Source organism: Brienomyrus brachyistius, chromosome 5 (genome assembly GCF_023856365.1).
Source record: "Brienomyrus brachyistius isolate T26 chromosome 5, BBRACH_0.4, whole genome shotgun sequence".
In the NCBI taxonomy this organism is placed as follows: Eukaryota; Metazoa; Chordata; class Actinopteri; order Osteoglossiformes; family Mormyridae; genus Brienomyrus; species Brienomyrus brachyistius.
The window spans coordinates 24,612,051-24,632,736 of NC_064537.1; the positions used below are offsets into that span (position 1 = coordinate 24,612,051).

Consider the following 20,686-nt stretch of genomic DNA (forward strand, 5'->3'; position numbering starts at 1 on the left):
ATGTTTTCTTACAAAGAAATATACGAATAATGAAACGCAGTTTAGCAATAATTTTACGTTTTTGCGAAAACATACTTCTGTACCTTGAAACGTATTTTCTTATAATTATTTTTAATTGTAATATTTATAGTAAAAAGTTACAGCAAAAAAAAATGAAAATAATTATTTTGAACAACATTTCCCAAAAGCCTTTCCTGCCGCAGGACGTCGCGGCGTGTTACGGGTTGCCGTTGGAAACGGCGGCTCGCGCCGCGGGAGTATTAAGATGTGTATACAGTTAGACGAGCTGTTAGCCAGCTGCCAAAAGAAAGAATTAGCTATGAAGTTGTTCACAAAATGATTCGAAGCGGCACGTGGTTTATACAGAATTGTTCTTAAAATAAAGACGTAAATACATACCCTTGTCGTCGTATTATCTAAAAAAAAAAATGTCAAAGAAGTTTGATGGGGAGTGTTACACTTTAGCTACTCGGCTACCTAACTAGCAGCTAACGACTGCTCCAGCGGCGGCTGATCGCGGCATTACTCATGACCATGTCTTCGAAAGGTAATTTGTTATATTTATTCATTGAAATTAGCACGCTTACTTGTAATGTGCGCTAACTATCTGGGCTATCTGGTTTTAGTATCGTAGATTTTACTTAGTTTTCATATATTTAATTATGCCAATCGCACGACTAATCCATGACATCCCTACTGCACATATGATACAGGAAACAAGTGCTATTTGCTATTCATTTTTGTTGATATGACAGTATGCTCTCCCTTTCTACTGCAGTTTGGCAGCATCCTTATGTTGATATATTCAAGCACGTGAAGGTTGAAGAATGGAGAAAGTCATCCAAAGAGGGAGATGTCACCACCTATATGGTAATAATCTCTTATTGACTTTTAGTGTTTAGTTTCCTTTCGTTGGATTTAAATAATGAGATGAAATCTAAGGTTTATCATCTGTCATGAATCTGATTTAATTGTGTTTCATTTATTTGTCATCACTGCAGGACAAAACATTGAAAGCATCAGTTTATCGAATACGAGGATCCATTCCAGCAAGCAACTACATCCTTTTGCCCAAAACCAGCAGCCAGTCACTCGGACTGACTGGACACTATTTCTACCTGCTTTTCAGACCCAGCCCTACAAAACACTTTGTCGTTCATTTAGATGTTGCCTCTGAGGTACTATACTGCACGCATCGTAACCCCCCCCCTTTTGATTTTCAGCACATTCATATATAGTACCATGCAAAAGTCTTAGGCAGTCAAAGAAAATGTTTAGAACTGTCTATCTCAGTGGTATGTGTATATTTGCTCAGAGAAACGAAAAACACAACTTAATATTAAAAAGTTTGCAAAGTTACAGTGACAGAAAAAATGAGCAAGAATATCTTTTGATCTCCAAAAGGTTTCTGATATCTTATTGGCTGGCTAGATGAACACCGCTTCAGTTCCCAAACCTCTCCTCAGGGGCACCTCAGCCATTCTGGGTATTCAGTAAATTTCACCACCAGCTCAATTAATTAATGAACTTAATTCAATAACTAATTGAGTTATCGATTAGCCATATGAGGTGTAATAGTGGTCCAATCAAAAGAATTCTGGCGTATTGGAGTTTTGCTGCAGATACTGGAGTAACTTAAGAGATGTTTGAAATGGCTAAGCTGACACAGTTTTACAGACATAATATGACAGTTTTACACCAATATGAAGATCCTTTAAACATTATTTTCTTTGTCTGCCTAAGACTTTTACTGTATATTTGAAAATTAACTGAATATTGGGCAGATTTAACTGGACATAATCGGCAAATAATGTCATGAGGCTTGCAGTGATTTAGTTATTGGTAATCACATTGAAGGTCAGATTTAGTGTTGTTGCTCACATACTGTACAAGTCACCAACAAACACAGCGCAGAATGAAACATGGTGCCACCCGGAACCATTGTGAAATTTAAAGTAGCAACACACAGTAAAATTAAAGAGATAGTTAAATGATAAATAAGAGGAAAATGATGATAATAATGTAGTAAATAACAGTAATGAAAAATGTGTGCATTCTTGCATTGTTGAGGTTATATGAATTTGTTCAAAGTAGCAGTAGAATTGATGTGTGTATGTAATTTTCATGAGGCAATTTGCCTGCCATATTTGACATGTACAATAAGCAGGATGTTGTTTCTCTGTGCCTTTTAGGAGGGCCAAGTGATCCGCATCTCCTTCTCCAACCTGTTCAAGGAGTTTAAGTCTACAGCAACCTGGCTGCAGTTCCCCTTTCTGTGCGGAGCATCCAAAGGCTCTGTGTACGAGGCCACAGCCAAAACGGCAAGACGTGGTAAGCAGGAAAGGAGAGAGTTTGACACGGAAGATTACTGCTGTCCAAAACATGATCCCATGTGAGCTTACTGCAGATAGCGCAGATAGGTTACGGTGCTCAGATGTATACTTTATAACTACCACCTAATAGTTTTTTCAGTAAGGCATTCTTCTGTTCATATTTGAGATTCACGGAGGGGACTGTTGTGTGTACCTTCAGATCTGGTGAGTCCTGCTCCAATCTGTGTGCGCTGGACCTGTCTGGTGCTGGACCTGCGATACATCCTATCAGTTTATCTGAACCGGCGCCACAGCCACCTGAAGAGCGTCAGGCTGTGTGCCAGCATGTCCGTGAAGAACCTCTTCACCAGTGACATCTTGTTTGATCCTGGTATGAGGTGTTCAGAGTGCAGATACAAGTGTGGAGAGCGTGTCTAGTGTGAGAAATGCTCCGGAACAACCCTGGTGCTCCATTGTCGTTGGCATTTAGGGATGTCATTCGCCGAGGCCAGACAGGTGGGAATGCTGTCCTTGTCTGGCACTGGGCCCATGCCACGGGTGATGTGCTTCCCTGTGCCCAAGGGAGAAAACTGGCACAATTTGTATGACTATATCAGGTGCGTGTCATTAGTGTTTGCAGGATATTCAGCAGCTGTGCATTAAAGCTCTCTACGAGATGTCACATATTTTGAATGGCTCGGAACTGTTATCTAATCTCCCATAATTCCTCCTGTGTGTTACATCATTCAGGTTTCCTTCTAGTGGAGCCAAGATGCCCCACGATTCCTTTCAGAAAGCGGAAAGCAGTCCTGTCACCAGTGAGTCCATCGTACAATCTCTGTGTGTTTGCGATTAACGTGCCAATTTAAAGCCTTCCTTCCTGTGTTCCGTTTATGGGAAGGTATCACTACATGCGACAGCTCACCACGAGAGCTGTCACACAGCACGAGCATCAGCAAGCCTGTGCAGGACAGGATCTCACTCATCCATCAGATCACCACCCCAAAACCTGTACGTCCTGCTTCTCGCTGTCTAATTGTGATGTTCATTAGTAGGCATCGCATTGAGTAGTAATACTTTCCATTAGTGATAACGGTGCTTAACCAATACTCTTCAAATTTGAAGAGTATTTCTCTCTAGATCTGAATGTCTTTTATGTAACTGTGTATCACTCTGGCTTGGTTCTCTTTGATGGTATCCTATGGTGAACAGTCCATCATCCATCCTTCCATAACTGGTTATCTAGGACAGGATCCAGCGAGCCTGGAGACCATCCTGGGAAGCACAGCTCACGATGCAGGATGAGATGACGGGCTATTGCAGTCAGTTTTTCATTCTCTCCACAGAAGCCGAGGCAGCGCACTCCTCTGGTCTCCGGCAGTGTGCCTGAGCTCGGTACATTGCCTGCTCAGTGTCTCACCCCCAACCTGCCAAAGAACTGGAGGCCCCAGGAGAAGGGGGAGCCCCATCAGGAGTTTGCTGCCTCTGAGGAGAGTGACAGGGATGTTCATGTTTTTGTACATCAAGACAACGACGTCGTGACTTCAGGAGCAGACAGTGATGAGGAAGAGGTGAGGTTTTCAGGTCTGGGACTTTGAGCTAGTCTATTGTGATTGTTCTTAAACAAGCAGTTCATCATTCCCCTTCTCCTTCAACAGTCATTCACACATCATAAAGCTGGCATTTACCATTATTTCTGATATTTATTACTATAGGTTCTGTGTGCCAGAGTCTCCCGTCCAATTGAGCTGCCTTCAAAGAAGGCTACTAACCAGCAGGTAAGAACTAAACAGGGATTATGGAGGCTGAAGTCGGTCTTCATTAGTAACAGTTTCACTGATGGTCCCTCATCCTCATTGGTCAGAAGCTGCAGCCTGACCCCATCCTGAGGCTGAACAGGATCATTGGTTTTGGGGGCTGCACCACCAGATTCGTAAGTGTCCACATCCACACACCATTCATAAACCAGTTTAGACCCCAGCCGTTTGGACTGAGAAAGTTAAAATACCCACCTTCTTCCATAAGGCTCTGTGGACCAGATCGGGAGATTCGGTGGTCTACCCCTGTCACGCCATGATCGTCTCCTTGGAGATAACCACTGGGGAGCAGAGATTTTTCATTGGCCATACAGATAAGGCAAGTGGCTGAGTCAGGACTTCACACGTGAGACAACACTGGGATTTATAATTAAATAGTTGTTCAGATTCTGCCCCAATTAGAAAAAACCAAAGTAGGTACAAGTTAAAATTTCTATTTCAAATTCAGTCTTCTATGTTTCATTCATACCTAGATAATCATTGTTATCATAACTTCCATATTTATTGGTGTGTGTAGAATAGCAGTACAGCTTTATGTGCAGTATGTATACATGAATATCTCTCATAAATTATGTGGCTTAGCAAAGCAAGGGTAATAATCATTGTACAAAAACCTGATTTTTCATTACCTTTCTATATCATTTTACTCAGTAGTTGTTCATCTGTGATTTAATAAAACTCTAAGCAGTTTACCTACTGTATAGCATGATTTCCTTTGGGACCCACACAATTCTGAGTGACAGTTTATTAGACTGGGAGGTAAAAGAATTAATGTAGCATGCTTCGTATTATTTTGGCTTTAAGTTGTAAAATTGAAAAGTCTGTCACTGACGGCCCATTGGGCTTGCAGGTGTCTGCGCTGGCATTCAGCGGCAGCGGGACCATGCTGGCGTCTGCGCAGACAGGCAGCCTTGGTGTGGTCCGCGTGTGGGACTACCAGCGAGGCAACTGTATGGCCATGTTCAAGAGCCTCGCGCGCTCACTGTCCTCGCTCAGGTACCGCCTGCGTCAGCCGCAGACATCCTGTGTCATCAGTGCCTTTATTAATTAACAGTGTCAGTGATGTATGAAATACTTTGTGATGTATATCAAATTTCTGGGCACTATGACTGACCTGCATGAGCTAAATAATAAAACACTAGCCTCACCCCCCCCTCGCCTTTTTGTTTTCAGTTTCTCATATAACGGGGGGGTGCTTTGTGGTGTAGGCAAGGACAACCATGGCAAGACTGTGAGTATCATGCATTTGCCTCTGTATGTGAGTCCTTATTGAGTTTGTCCTGCCCTTTTCCAAACATCTTCACCACTCTCTGATAGTTCAGGTTTAAGAGATGGTTTTCCCACAATGCCCTTTTGCGTCATCTGGTTTGGCTCTGCTGGACCGTGCCGAATGCACAGGGTTTCGATGTCAGAATGCCGCTGAGCTGAGCCTGACTCTCTCGGCAGATGGTGGTCGTGTGGAACACGCAGCGGGCGGCCAGCGGAGGTGAGGTGCTGGTTCTGGCCAAGGCGCACACAGACGTGGACGTGCAGGCAATGAAGATCTCCACCTTCGACGACACCAGGTGCCCCGACCTTTGCCCAGCTGCCGTGGTGTCTAAGCCCAGCAGCCGTGGTGTCTAAGCCCAGCGGCCGTGGTGTCTAAGCCCAGCGGCCGTGGTGTCTAAGCCCAGCGGCCGTGGTGTCTAAGCCCAGCTGCCGTGGTGTCTAAGCCCAATAGCCGTGGTGTCTAAGCCCAGCGGCCGTGGTGTCTAAGCCCAGCTGCCGTGGTGTCTAAGCCCAGCGGCCGTGGTGTCTAAGCCCTGCGGCCGTGGTGTCTAAGCCCAGCTGCCGTGGTGTCTAAGCCCAGCGGCCGTGGTGTCTAAGCCCAGCGGCCGTGGTGTCTAAGCCCAGCTGCCGTGGTGTCTAAGCCCAGCGGCCGTGGTGTCTAAGCCTGCTTCTTTTCTTCACCCCATATTTCTATTTCACACCTGTTTTATTGCTGTTTTTTTTTTTTTTCTTATTCCCTCAGGATGGCGTCCTGCGGCAGGGACAACATCCGGCTGTGGCGGCTGCGGAGCAGCTCTCTGCGCTCCTGCCCCGTCAACCTGGGCGAGTACCACAGCTTGGACTTCACAGACGTGGCCTTTGAGGAGGGACCCTTTGCAGACAAGGAGCCCGAGGCCCACTCTCTGTGAGTGCCTGCCGCCTGCCCATCAGCCACCAGGGCATGACATTCAGACAGTTTCTTGAATTGGTGACTGTCTGTTACATACAATACAGCCCAGAATGACAGCTGCAAATCAGGCCCGTGCTAGACATTTCAACAGCAAAGAGTCACTACAAATGTCGTTAAATAACCTGAGGGGATATTTGGCTGGTGTTTTAAAGATCCTGTTTTGCTATGGCGACACTGACCCCTCCCACCACTTCTTTCGTATGAATGTCTGAGTTTGACGTGACCTCTGTTGCTTTAGCTTTGTGTGGCTCATTAGCTCTCCGTTAGACTCGTTAATCTCCCGAACCCGCCGGACCGCCCGTTCGGCGTGACGTTAAACCGGGTCCTCGCCCATTCAGCTTCGCCAGCAGCAGGAGCGGCCACGTCCTGGAGGTCGACTGCCAGACTGTGACGATCTGCAGTGCGAGGCGGCTGCTGCCCGCTCAGCAGGCACACAGCCAGCGCAGGGAGAAGCAGACCTTCAGCTCCGGTGAGCCCGGACGCCCAGCGGCCTGTTTGCCATTTGTTGAAGCGCATCTTTGGTTTATGCATGTCCCGTCCTGCTTAGGAAACACGCTCACACATACAGATGTGAGGTAAAGAGGATTTATCTGGCAACCTGGGGCAGTTAAGGAGGCTAAGAGCCTCGCCCAAGGGCCTCATGGTGATAGGGATACTCTGCTAGTTGTGAGATTCAAAGCAGCAACCTTCCAGACAGACCTGCCGATCCACACAGCGCCCCTGCTTTAAGGAGGCAACAGCCCAGGGGTCGACACTTTATGGGGGGGTTCTTTTACTGCTTATTTAAAACGAGACCAACCCACACTTTAATTTAAAGGGATTTGCGTTTTTTTTTAACTCATTTAATTCGTTTCTTTTCTCATTATAATGTTTATATATTTCACTGCAGAGGTGCAAGATAAGCACCTAGCTTACAAATTGGCCTTGTGGGATTTACACTTTAATTAGTCGTCTTCTAAAAAACGGGCATCAGCTTCTCCCCATACAGTACGTGCCACATAATATATTTCTAATTAGTGGATGTACTCCGAGCCACACTGACTTTATGTTTTTATGATTCTGGTTATGAAAGATGCTTCCAGATAACTCTACATTTTAAACCTTTATTGTAGGGCTCACAGGCTTAAAAATGGGACGTCACATAACATGGAGAAGTTTGCGTAGCTAAAGTCGCTTGATTGGTGTTTTTTATAGCGCTGGCTGTCCATATTACGTGCTTTGTGCTAAAATAGCCCCTGAAAAGCTTGTGGGTTGTGTTTCCCGCAGACCCAGGCATCGCGGTGAACAGCATCAGCGTTTCCTCAGCCGTGTGTGCCACGGGCTCGGAGGACGGCTACCTGCGCGTGTGGCCCCGGGACTTCTCCGCGGTGCTCCTGGAGGCGGGTGAGCAGCCGGCTCGCGGCCTTCCCGCTACTGCCCTCAAACCCAGCGTGCTTCCTTTGGAGCTTGATCAAATCGCCGCATCCCCCCCCCGTGTTCCTCAGAGCACGATGGGCCGGTGAGCCTGGTCTCCGTCAGTGACGACGGTCTCCGCGTCCTGGCAGCCACCAGCACAGGGAGCCTGGGCTTCCTGGACGTGAGCAGCCGCTCGTACCGCACCTTGATGAGGTCGCACACCGACGCCGTGCTGGCCTTCAGTGTGGATGGCGTGCGGCGGCATGTCGTCACCGCCTCCTGCGACTCCACTGTCCGTGTCTGGGACCTGGACTCCCTACAGCAGGTGGGCCCACCAATCGCACAGGATGTCATTAAATAGGCCAATCACAGGTAACGACCCTTAAAGCGTCTCCACTTTGATGGTTCCACCTTAACTTATCGATTTAATTAAAAAGTTTTAATTATGCCATCAGAAAATTACAAGGAAATGGCTAACAGTCACTCAAGAACTATATTCATGCTGGGGTCTATACAGGGGCGGGGCCACCGGGGCACTGGTCCTACCTGAAATGAGATTGGCTGCCAGAATGTCCCATCCCCTGTCACTTACTGATTCAGAATATATCATTGGCTAATGATGAGGTGGGCTCTCTGAATGAACTGTGACCTCTTATACCAACCCCCCCCCCCCATAAAAGTACTAGAATCGCCCCTGCCTCAAACAGTCGTAGTAGTATTAACAATAATAATAATATGATGTATCATATTATTACAGCACTGTATGTTGGAACCCACTTCATAAAAAATTAATTGTAATTATCTGTCCCTCTCCTAACCACTTCTCCAAGCCGGGCTTGTGGAGCCTCATAATTACCCATAAATTCATTTTCCAGCCACTTATCATCGTAATTATATCAGCCGTCCTGGGCAGTGATTATGAGGCAGCTCTCTAGATGAGGAGCCCCGTGGCCTCGCACCTTCTGGCTTATTTCCCACCCTGGCTGTGGGTGTGGAGTCTCCACAGTTTCCCTGTGTTCCTGTGACTTTCCTCCTCATTCATTCCCATCCAGAGGCATGTACCTCAGCTGCACTGGTGTCTATACATCAGTGTTTCCCAATCTAGTCCTCGGGGAACCCTAGACAATCCACGTTTTTGCTTCCTCTCAGCTCCCAGCACACCTGTAGCAGGTATTCGGTGTTCCTGATTGGCTGTAAGCTGGGACTGTGCAGGGTTCCCTGAGAACTGGGTTGGGAAACACTGCTCTACATGTGGAGTCAAGTCCTCTTCCTATATATCCCTCTGAGTGGGTATAATTGCAGTAGATTTGTTAGAGCTGTGCCGTCTTTCACAGAAATGACCCCACCGTTAACCCTGGTGCTGTTATACTGAAGGCCGCTTCTTAGCCAGACAGAGACCTTCGCTGTTTTGCTCCCCGCAGCTGTACGACTTCGCCTGCGAGGACACGCCCCGCTCGGTGGCCTTTCACCCTACTCAGCAGGTGTTCTCTTGTGGCTTCAGCTCCGGCACCGTGCGCGTGTTCCACATCGCCACCTCCAGGCTGCTGGCGGAGCACAAGTGGGTCCCGTCCTCTTTTACTGCTGCTCTCAGAAGCCTGGGACCACGTAAGGCTGTAGTGTGTCTTATACCAGGGATGGGGAGTCTGAACCATGGAGAGTCTCAATCAGTCAGTAATAAAGCGGTAATTCTAAACTCCGGTCCTTGACCCACTGTTATTGGCTGATTGAGAGGTCATCCCAAAAATCCACACTCACAGTGACAGGTTTCCCACCCCCATTTTATATAACAAGTCACCAAGCACTGAAAGGCCATCAGTGAGCCGTGAGCTCTTATTGGACAGAGCTCCTCAGCCAATCACGCGCCACGCTTGCAGGCAGCACCGAGGGGAGGTGACAGGCCTGGTCTTCTCCCCCGACGGCCAGCACATGTACAGCTCGGGCTCCCTGGGCACCCTGGCCCTTTACGACTCCTCCCAGGATGACCACCACGTCCTGCGGGTCCTCGGTGAGTCTGCTTTTCCAGGAAGATACTGAGGAGCATGACAAAAAGTATAAAGAAGGCGAATAGAAAAATGCATAGACATACATACCCAGTACATACAGTGAGATAATTAGTTTGTAATAAGTTTCTAAATTTATCTTGAGTTTTAAGTGAACTGCAAAAAATAGGTCGTATCAGTAATAAATCCTGCCATAAACAGCAGGAATGTAGTATATTTGTGTTTGGTTTAATATGATGATACTTTTCAAATGGATTTTGTCATGTAATATTTTTTGTAAAAGACCCCATTAATATCAGTTAGGATATAATTACTATATCCTAACTGATATAATAATTAATCATGTGCATCTTTAGGAATCAGTCGTTTAGTTTTTGGATAATATGTCCATGTCCTGGTTAACAGCTGTACAGATTAAAAGCATAACAGAAAGAGGAACACTGACACAGACTATCTAACAGAGGAGCGTGTTTGCTAAGGTGCATGCTGTGTGTGGGTGTTAGCGCGGTAGCGTGATGATGTGTCCCCTTCCTGTGAAGGTAACGTGGTGGCACAGGGCAGTGAGCGTGGCCCGGACGCCCTGGCCCTGAGCACGGACAGCCGCAGCCTGGCATTTGTGGGGCCGTCAGAGTACACTGTCACTGTCATGAACGCCCGCTCCCTTGACGAGGTACTGTCCTGTTCTACACTCAGCCTAAGAGTGGCGTGACATTCTACACTCACCAGACGAGCGTTGTGGTGTTCTATGCTCACCATAAGAACGTTGTGACGTTCTACACTCATCCTAAGAGTTTTGTGGTGTCCTAAGCTCACCATAAGAACGTTGTGATGTTCTACATTCACCATAAGAGCGTTGTGGTGTTCTACGCTCACCTAAAGAGTGGCGTGACGTTCTACGCTCACTCAAAGAACGGCATGACGTTCTGCTTTCTTCATTGTGACGTTGTTCCCTCTCAGCTGCTGCGGGTGGATGTCAGTATCCTGGATGTGGACAGCACCTCCCTGGATTCGGCTGTCAAAGTGTGTTTTGCCCCAGCCGCCACGGGGCACCTGCTCGTCAGCACTTCCGCCAACAAGATCCTCTGGCTGAACGCCGGGACGGGCCGGCTGCTCAGGCAGGTGAGTGTCATCATCTTCCACAACCGACTCTGGTGGGGCCTAAGCTAATGTGGGTACGCTCAATGGGATCGCAAAGGAATACGTCTGTGGCTGGGATACACCCCTTCCTGTCCGGTGTCTCTCTCTGTTTCCCTCTGCAGGTGTCTGATGTGCACAAGCAGCACTGCTCCTCTCTGGCTGTCAGCGAGGATGGCCGCATCCTGCTTACAGCGGGGCACAAGGCTGTCAAGGTGTGGGATTACACCATGCGCCTTGATGTCAACTCACAGGTCAGTGATGCCATACTATCCTTACAGGTAACAGTATGCTGGGTATGTGATTTATATCAAAAGAAACAAAGCAGCTATTTGCAAACCGTGTGAAAATCAATAAATAATTCTGATTAATTATATAACAATCATCCACTGATATTTGTGTTGTTATCGGTAATTATGATTGTTATACATCTTGAAGGAATGACCTGATATGTAGTGTGATACTTTTATGATTCTAGGCCTTCAGATCAGTAAGTATGTATAATATTAACAGCATAGTGGATGTAGCTCTGTCTTCTGCTTGCTCTGCAGTCCTGTTTGCATGCAGAAAGCTCACTGGCTTGTGTGTTCTGGTCCCAGGTGTTTATCGGACATTCCCAGCCCATCCAGCAGGCTGCTTTCACCCCAGACCAGCTGGGTGTGCTCACCGTGGGTGACGCCATCTACTACTGGGACTTCCTGGCCCACCCCCAGCAGTCAGCGAAGGAGAAAAGGTAGCATGTCATCGCACTCAGCATTTTGCCCCATGTCCACTCCCTCACTGCTTCCTAATAAATGTTACTTTCCAGCTCTCCTCGGATATCTGCCTTCGTCCAATCAGGTGAGTGTATGCATGGGGCCAGGCTATTGGTCACATCATTGGCCGAAAGCAGTTGACGGGAAGATTCTGATGAACAGGTCCTCATGGTTCCCTGGGCGGCTCAGATGCCAGCGTCAGCAGGACGGTACTGTCCAATGGGATGCCCAGAGAGACGGCCCCCCTCCCCTCCTCCCCCCCACCCCGCCTGGACATGAGCTCTATCAGCAAGGCAGGTCATGAAGGTGAGCCTCCCGCTGTCAGAACACAAACAGTATAATTATAATTATAGTGATATAATTACCATGATAACAATTCCTAAGCCTCATTATTAGTGTAATAAACTAAATGAAAGATTCCCTGTAATATTAGCAGGTGAGAGAGTGCCGTGGTGACACAATGGGAAAGGCTGTAGCTTCGTGAGAACCAAATGGCACATGATAGTAGACCAACATCCCATAATGCACAGTATGCACTGGGTCTCGTCACGTTGCTTCTCCACCATCTCGAAACATACGTATATAATGTTAAGATAATCCGACAAAATGTCATGCAGCATTGCATGTGAGATTAAAAGACATGCTTTTCCACTCACGATGGGGTTACGTTCCGGTGAACCCATCATAAGTGGAAAATATCGCAATAATAAATGATTATTATGGTATGATCCATCCATCCATTTTCCAAACCGCTTATCCTACTGGGTCGCGGGGGGTCCGGAGCCTATCCTGCAAGCAATGGGCACGAGACAGGGAACAACCCAGGATGGGGGGCCAGCCCATCGCAGGGCACACTCACACACCATTCACTCACACATGCACACCTACAGGCAATTTAGCAACGCCAATTAGCCTCAGCAGGTTTTTGGACTGTGGGGGGAAACCGGAGTACCCGGAGGAAACCCCACGACGGCATGGGGAGAACATGCAAACTCCACATACATGTAACCCAGGCAGAGACTCAAACCCGGGTCCCAGAGGTGTGAGGCAACAGTGCTAACCACTGCACCACCATGCTGCCCCATTATGGTATGATAAATAAGTAAATAAACTGCTATCAGTGGAAAAAGTAAATAACCATGTATCTAATTAAATACCAGCAACTGAAAAATAAATGAATACAAGTTTATTTAGTTAAACAGAAAAAAACATCGTATGATACGATGTTAAACACTGGCTGAGATGTTTACGCTTGCGATCGCTACCGAGACTGGAAGCAAGGTTGGGTGGATGCTGCCATCACCCAGCCTCGGTAGAAAGCATTGTACAGCATTGTCACTAGGCCAGGAACAGATCAAAACTGAAAGTGGGCTACTGAATGAGCATGGTTACCGCACCATCGTGAAGTCAAAATATAGTAAGTTGAACCATCGTAAAGCGAAAAAAGTGAAATGTCGTGTCTCCTTCCTCTGCCTGTGAGCCGGTGTTTAAGTGCCATCACAATGGTAACCCCGCCCCTCGACCTTTGACCCTGCATGTCTCCCTGTTCTGTTCTGTAGCTCTAGCCTTCCTGTCGCTGTGCGAGGAGAATGAGGAGCAGCAGAATTCCGAAGCCGCTCCTCCTCCGGGCTTGGGGTCCTTCCTCCGAGTCACAAACATGGTGGGCGACGGAGATGAGTATGAAACTGGAAGTAGCCAGTGGAGGGGCTCTGGTCTCCGAAAAGGGTTTGATGGTACCTCTCAAAATTAAAAGTATTTTAGCAAATAGTGCATGTTTGTAGCTAAGGTTTACTGAATGTATGTATGTCTTATAATGAACAGGTGATGAACAGAGGTCCCTTATTCGTCCAGATTGCTATAAGCATTTTACTCCACGCTTCAAAATGTCCTCCCTGGATCAGGTACTGTGATCCTCCCAGTCAGCTTGTTCAATTATGTCCTCATCATCAACATTCTTTATTGTTGTCGATGACCTATGATTTTACCCATCTATTTCAGAGTGCCATGCCCCCCTGTAACAGAAATGAGGGCCTGGTGCTGAAGGCGGTGATCGGATACAACGGCAACGGGCGTGGAAACATGGTCTGGAATCCGGACACGGGTAATGGCCGGCGTTTACTCAGATTGTACCCACGATGCCCAGCGGTATGACTCACCATCGACTGAACGTGGCTGTTTCAGGCCTGTTTGCGTACACATGCGGCTGCGTGGTCGTTGTGGAGGACCTGCACACCGGCACTCAGAGGCACTGGCTGGGACACTCTGAGGAGATCTCCTGCCTGGCCGTCGCTAATGACGCACAGGTACACTTCCCCTTCAGCTGTGCCATATGTGTTTTTGAGGACACCATAGTCCTGACGTCCGCAGTCACTCCCACATGCAGACTGTGGCCTCGGCGTCAGGAGGAGCCGGTGGATCCCGCAGTCTCATTTGCATCTGGAACGTTCTTGACGATGTCCGGAAAAATACCGTATCCTACCACAAGGGGGAAGTGCAGGGCATCAAGTTCTCCAGGGATGACATGTTCTTCCTCTCCATTGGTCAGTTTTGAAATGTTCTTGGCGACTAATATCAAGTCAGTAGCTTTTTGAGTGCTGAAATCTCACATGCCAGATGTTGTGCTATGTTAATCACCTATTGAATGGAAAACAGAGTAAATGTGTAAACAGTAACTGGAAAATAGGCCTACAAGCCATGTCCACCCTGGGATGTTGGTCCATGCGTCCCATTACTGCAGGTGACTACAGGGAACCCGGCCTGGCCCTCTGGAGCACCAGGACATATCAGCTGCTGACCACCGTCGCTCTGCCTGAGCCTGTCCATGATGCTGCCTTCAGCCCTTGCTCTGCCAGACATTTGTCATGCGTGGGGAGCACCGGCGCCCTCTTCTGCCTCCTTGAGTGTCACGGCCAGGACGTTCAGCTGAAGGTGAGTCTCGCTCTGCCTGTCTACTGACCCGATGCTAGTTTCTGCTCCTCAGTTCAGTTTTCTAACAGCTGCTCCCCAGGCTAAACACAAGATGTGGAAATGACGTTACAAACCGCTGCAGAATAAATTAGAATTTATCCAACACCGCCTAATTAGAAGAATTTATAATATCTATAGCTTGAAAAAGACATTTAGACTTTTAATCAAAACTTTTAACACACTTTAGAAAGCACATTTATGTGCACTTATAGTGCTTTAAGTCTGTGAGCTTCCTATTGGCTAATGTGTCCTTAACTGCATGCTACGTCCTGCCCAGAATGACATAAAGTAAGATATCGACCCTAACTTTAAAGCTGTTTTAAATGTACATCCCATGGTTTAAGTTCTATCATTGCACCCCTTCTGGCTGCAGGTGCAGAGGGCAGCCGTGCCGGCGGAGCTGGGTGACACTGAGCTGACAGCGCTATGCTACGGTGATGCGCCCATCCTGTACACGGGCACCAACGGCGGCCATGTCTGCGTCTGGGACACCGGCACCGCCCGCTGCTTCATGACCTGGGAGGCCGATGACGGAGAGATCGGTGAGTCACTGAATCACGCTGAATCACATGAGGTTAACCCTGATAAAATGGCACAGATTGATTGTGGAAAATCATTGTCAAGCTGAATGGCTTGCATATAACATCATAGTTCAGAAAGTCACTGCATAGACAGTAGTGTTTCATTTAGTAAATAGAGAAAGAAGGTTGGATCAAGCTGATGTCATTGTCAGAAAATAGCAGTGGATGGGGGAGACAAGTATTTTAAACTCCTGCTTCATGAACATGTAAACTTTCACTTATAATGGATGATGTTGTGTTTCACAGAATACCATTATAGACTGTAGATCCTTGTGTGCGTGTGTGTGCGTGTGTGTGTGTGTGTGTGTGTGTGTGTGTGTGTGTGCGCATGTGTGTGTGTGTGCGCGTGTGTGTGTGCGCGTGTGTGTGTGCGCATGTGTGTGTGTGTGTGCGTGTGTGTGTGCGCGTGTGTGTGTGTGTGTGTGTATGTGCGCGCGTGCATCTTTTTTTAAGTTATTACATTGTTGTGACCAGTAAAAACTTGTAACTTTTTACCTTGTCTCAACATTTTTCTGGTCCCCACAAGAAGAAACTCAATTTAATAAAAATCTGTGACTGCAATCAAAAAACAAATAATAGCGAAAGTCTTGTGTTTTGTTTGATGCTGTGCTGTGCATATCTGTGTATGTGTCTTTGCTGTGCTGTGCATGTCTGTGCTGTGTGTGTGTGTCTGTGCTGTTTCTGTATGTGTGTGTGTGCTGTGCTCTGCTGTGTGTCTGTGTCTTTGCTGTGCGTGTCTGTGCTGTGTTGCTCGTGAGTGTGTCAGTGCTGTGGTTTTCGTGTATGTTTGTCTGTGCTGTGCTGCGTTGTGTGTGTGTGTGTCTGTGCATGTGTGTGCGCGGGTGTGTGCTATGTTGTGCATGTCTGTGCTGTGCCGTGCTGCTTGTGAGTGTGTTAGTGCTGTGGTCCTCGTGTGTGTATGTCTGTGCTGTGCTGCGTTCTGTGTGTGTGTGTGTGTGTCTGCTGTGCGTGCGTGTGCTGTGCTCTGCTTGTCTGTGCTTTGCTTGTGTGTGTGTCTGTGCCTGTGCTGTGCTCTACTGTGTGTGCGGATGTGTGTGTCCTGTGTTGTGTGTGTCTGTGTTGTGCCGTGCTGCTCGTGAGTGTGTCAGTGCTGTGGTGTTCGTGTGTGTATGTCTGTGCTGTGCTGCGTTGTGTGTGTATCTATGTCAGTGTGTCTGCTGTGCATGCGTGCGTGCGTGTCCATGCTGTGCTATGCGTGTCTGTGCTCTGCTGTCTGTGTGTCTGTGCTGTGCTCCACTGTGTGTGTGCTGTGTTGTGCGTATCTGTGCTGTGCTCTGCTGTGTGCGTGTCTGTGCTGTGCTCTGCAGTGCCCTGTTTATACTCTGCGTGTGTCCTGGCAAACCCCTCCCCCCCTCTCCCAACAATGAGCACTTCTCTGTCTGCAGGAGTTCTCTTATGCCGAGGGAGCCGCCTCCTGACTGGCAGCAACACCAGGCGGGTGAGGCTCTGGGCGGTGGGGGCCATCCAGCGCCTGAGACCTGGAACGAGTGGCGGCATGGACAGGTGAGGAGGCAGCGTCCCTGCTGGCCTCACGGGAGTGAGCGAGAAGTGGGGGAGGGAACACCATCGCTGCGACAATGGTGGGAGACACTCTGCTGCATTTAGTTTTTTTTTTTTGTTTTTGTGAAATGCTGGCATTTCCGATAGAGCCAGTATTATTTATCTTTGGGGTATTACGTTGCACGTTTTGCCCTCGGCCCTCGTTCGAATAGGATCTCTGCCCTTCAGGAGCGTGTCAGTGCTGATGGAGCAGGAAATGACGCTTGACGGCACGGTGGTGAGTGCGGCTTTTGACAACGCCCTGGACATGGGCATTGTGGGCACCACTGCAGGCACGCTGTGGTACATCAGCTGGGGTGAGAGCACCAGCATTCGACTCATCAGCGGCCACAAGGACAGGGTGGGCATCGCCGCGGGTCACGCTTTCGTTGTTATGCCAACACTCCCATTCCAAAACGATTTATACCCATTTATACGTCCTTTTAGTTACAGCTGCCCAACTCTTAACCAATGAAGCCTTGAAAAATAGTCAGATATCTAGAGCAGACTGTATGAACAGGCACTGATTCTGTGTGTTAAATGCACGTACACCCAGGTAAACAGCGTGGTCTTCAGCCCAGATGAGGGCCGCTTTGCCACATGCGGGGAGGACGGCAGCCTGCGTGTGTGGGCCATGCCCAGCAATGAGCTGCTCGTGCAGTTCCAGGTGCTCAACCAGGTGAGTCATGCCATCCAGGGCCTGCAGGGCGGCGCCCTTTCCCATGGGTAACATTGTTTCTTACACATGTGTGCCCACTCAGGGCTGTTCGTGCGTCTGCTGGAACCCCTTGACAAGCGTGTCCCCGGGAGAGCAGCGTGTGCTGGCGGGGTACAGCGATGGCACATTGCGTGTTTTCCGCCTGGTTACCTCAGAGATGGAGCTGAAACTCCAGCCTCACTCCGTGTCCATCACCGCCGTCCGGTACTCGGCAGAAGGTGGGCCATGCGTACTTAAGGACAGCAAAATGAAACTGAAAGTGTGCTTTTGGAACAGGCATGAGACTGACAGTAGAGAATAGGGGCCCCCTCAGTCCTGATCCTGATGGGCTGACAAATACTCAGGCTTTCAATCCTCCAGGCTGTGGGTACCCAACCTTTAGATGGCCAGGGAGAGGTTTAGGTCACCAGTACAAAAATGTCACAGACCAGCAAAATGTGTTATATTTGGAATTTAACCAACCTCTCTGCAGAACCCTGAGAGTTCATTTAGAGCGTTCATTTACAGTTCATTTAGAATGTTTGCAGTACAGAGATCAGAAGTAGCTGCACACTATGGCGGACCAGGGCCGCGGCCTCAGGAAGACAGCAATGGACTGTGCAGTACCATAAGGGTTCTGCAGGGGTAACATTTGTTGTAATGTCTCCCTCCAGGTCAGGTTGTTCTGTCGGGAGGCAGCGACGGCCTGATAGTAGTCAGTAGCCCCTTGACTGGCATGACCGTCCGCATCATAAGTGACCACAAGGGGGCTCCCATCACCTCCATCCAGTGTGTCAGAAAGAAGGTCAGAATGAAAGGCATATATTCCTCCTTGAAATGGAGGTTCCCAGTCATCTGTTGCAGCCGACTGTTCTTCATTTGCACAACAGAATACTTATGTGTTTTCCGTAGTATAAAGAATTTGGTCTGAAAGGACACGAGATGTGGCTAGCGTCCAGCGCAGACAGGCGTATCAGTATCTGGGTGTCTGATTGGATGAAGGACAAATGTGAGCTTCTGGATTGGCTCACATTCCCTGCCCCTTCCATTCCTGAGGTACAAACAAGAAACAGTTGCACATATAAAAATACAGTGATATTTTCATTTGATGTTGATTAATTATATTGTGTTTTTCTTGACTGCTGATAATTTGAGTTATTGTTACGAATGTTTCACTTATTTATTTATTAATTTAACTACGGTGTGACAGGAGTTCGACAGCCCGCCTCCCAGCCTGGGAGCTTTCTGCCCCCAGAAGTCGAGCATCGTCCTTTACACAGGGTATGGAGTGGAGAGGGAGCTGATATTCTACAGCTTATCCAAGAAACAGGTACCATCTCAGCAGCCATGCTTTTGTCTCCAAGTCTGAGGTCAGGGCTAATCCATAGTAATAAATAGTAATACTGATTTATATTAACATAAATGCTAAGTTATTCATGATTATGATTATTTCTATTACAAATATTTGTATAATAACACATTGTAACACTGTGTATATATACATGACTGTGTTTAAAAGGATGTGAGCTTTAATGTTGATTGATCCAGCATTTTACAGTTTCACAAGTATTAATGACTTGATAAGTGACTGAGTTACACTCTCTGTTAATAGAAGATTGTAATTGGCTGTCCTGTGACGTGCTGAAGCAGTGTTTGCTCCTGCAGATTGTTAGAAAGATTGCCTTGTCACACTGGGCTTCGTGCCTGAGTCCCTCTCCCCAAGGCCATCTCGTTGCGGTCGGCTGTAACGGTAAGCCCTCTTCACGGCGTCAGCTGCCGATGACGTTAACGTGAGCGGTCCGCACTGCGTGTAACACCTTTCCCTTTTGCTCCCTCCAGAACGAATGCTAAAGATCATCAGGGCCACCGATGGGAAGTTCCTGGATTTCCCAATGCACAGCGATTCTCTACAGGTGTGTAGGTTCTCCCCTTCGGGAAAGTACCTCTTCACCTCTGCTTACAACGAGATTTTTCTGTGGGAGGTGAAAGGGCTGTAGGCGTGAGATTGAGTAGATCCTCACATTGTTGCCTTCGGTGCCCAGTAACACATCCCTATCCTCTATCTGAGTAGCGCGGTCCGATTGCCAAATGCCAAGATAAACCCATGAGACTCATGAAAATGCTTCTGTGCTTATAGAAATACTTATAGAAGATTTGTTTTTATGCAATTTATAAAAATGTTCTTCTGTTTCCTGCTTTGGGTAGTCAGTGTAGTATTTTATTTTGTGATATATTTATTTTTGTATTAGTATAATTAAAACTTCCTTGACATTGTTTCTTTAATTGGCATGATGTTATGATTTACCTGCCTGTGAATGCTGACAAAACCCACTGATGGCTCTACATGCACATTTTCTTTAATTTTATATGCCTCTCATTGATTTTAAATGATGTTGTGACTTTCAATTGTACTACCAGACTTTAATTGAAATTCAATGCCTTTTTTACCATTTTATGAAAAGGGTTGCTTGCTTCAAAAGTCTTTTAAAATTTATCTTTAATAAATCTGAAAATTCTGAATTCTTCTTTCACCTCTTTTTTTTCTTTTCACTCTTTTTTTGTAAACACCCTTTCCAAGATGGACAATGTAGCACAAGGATTCACGGGTCAGATTATTTAACAGAAGAGATGACAGTTGTGGCCCTGTTGCTGAATACTTTTCAGTATTCAGTAAGTAGTAATAATAATGATGCAATCTATTACGTCACAGGATTTCACGCTGGCTTTCATGCTACAATTTTGCTGTTGTACAGTTCCATAAAAATATCTCTTGCCGACCTGATCTCTTTCAAAAAAGCCACTGATCATTATATTACTCTAAGCATGACCAGAAAAACTGGATCACCCGAAGGCAGGTGCTGTCTGCTTCCAGCTGCTGTCACTTTTGATGACATGATTTTTCTTTGTACACCCATAAACATGCTATTTATATAGCAGCATCCACTTCTGTTAAGGAACAAACTCCTCAGTCTGAGAAAAAGTGCTAATGATAATATTGCATGTAATTGTGAGGCTCATCACCATGTCCATAATTTCCTTCAAAGCATTTATAAAATATGATCTTATTTGATGGGGCGGCATGGTGGTGCAGTGGTTAGCACTGTTGCCTCACACCTCTGGGACCCGGGTTCGAATCTCCGCCTGGGTCACATGTGTGTGGAGTTTGCATGTTCTCCCCATGTCGTCGTGGGGTTTCCTCCGGGTACTCCGGTTTCCCCCCACAGTCCAAAAACATGCTGAGGCTAATTGG

General features: G+C 47.3%; 1 protein-coding gene across 2 annotated transcripts; it reads left to right on the forward strand.

Annotated features, from left to right (window-relative positions):
• Positions 1-238: 238 nt before the first annotated feature.
• On the forward strand, positions 239-19,956 carry wdr90 (WD repeat domain 90). Of its 2 annotated transcripts, none has more exons than XM_049015319.1 (43): positions 239-547; positions 779-870; positions 1,002-1,178; positions 2,193-2,331; positions 2,533-2,703; positions 2,803-2,929; positions 3,063-3,130; positions 3,214-3,323; positions 3,659-3,883; positions 4,028-4,090; positions 4,177-4,245; positions 4,338-4,448; positions 4,980-5,125; positions 5,303-5,360; positions 5,576-5,694; positions 6,141-6,302; positions 6,686-6,816; positions 7,614-7,730; positions 7,832-8,067; positions 9,164-9,300; positions 9,617-9,747; positions 10,282-10,412; positions 10,700-10,861; positions 11,002-11,130; positions 11,476-11,609; positions 11,685-11,716; positions 11,794-11,937; positions 13,191-13,364; positions 13,453-13,532; positions 13,630-13,732; positions 13,813-13,934; positions 14,015-14,171; positions 14,369-14,559; positions 14,972-15,140; positions 16,586-16,703; positions 16,929-17,100; positions 17,296-17,418; positions 17,501-17,675; positions 18,111-18,241; positions 18,349-18,492; positions 18,647-18,766; positions 19,102-19,186; positions 19,276-19,956. In XM_049015319.1, the coding sequence occupies exons 1-43, from the start codon at positions 529-531 to the stop codon at positions 19,431-19,433; spliced, it is 5,562 nt and encodes a 1,853-aa protein (XP_048871276.1). In that variant the 5' UTR covers positions 239-528; the 3' UTR covers positions 19,434-19,956. The 2 variants fall into 2 exon arrangements, with proteins under 2 accessions (XP_048871276.1, XP_048871277.1); XM_049015320.1 differs by having other exon boundaries at positions 11,821-11,937.
• The last annotated feature ends 730 nt before the right edge of the window (positions 19,957-20,686 follow it).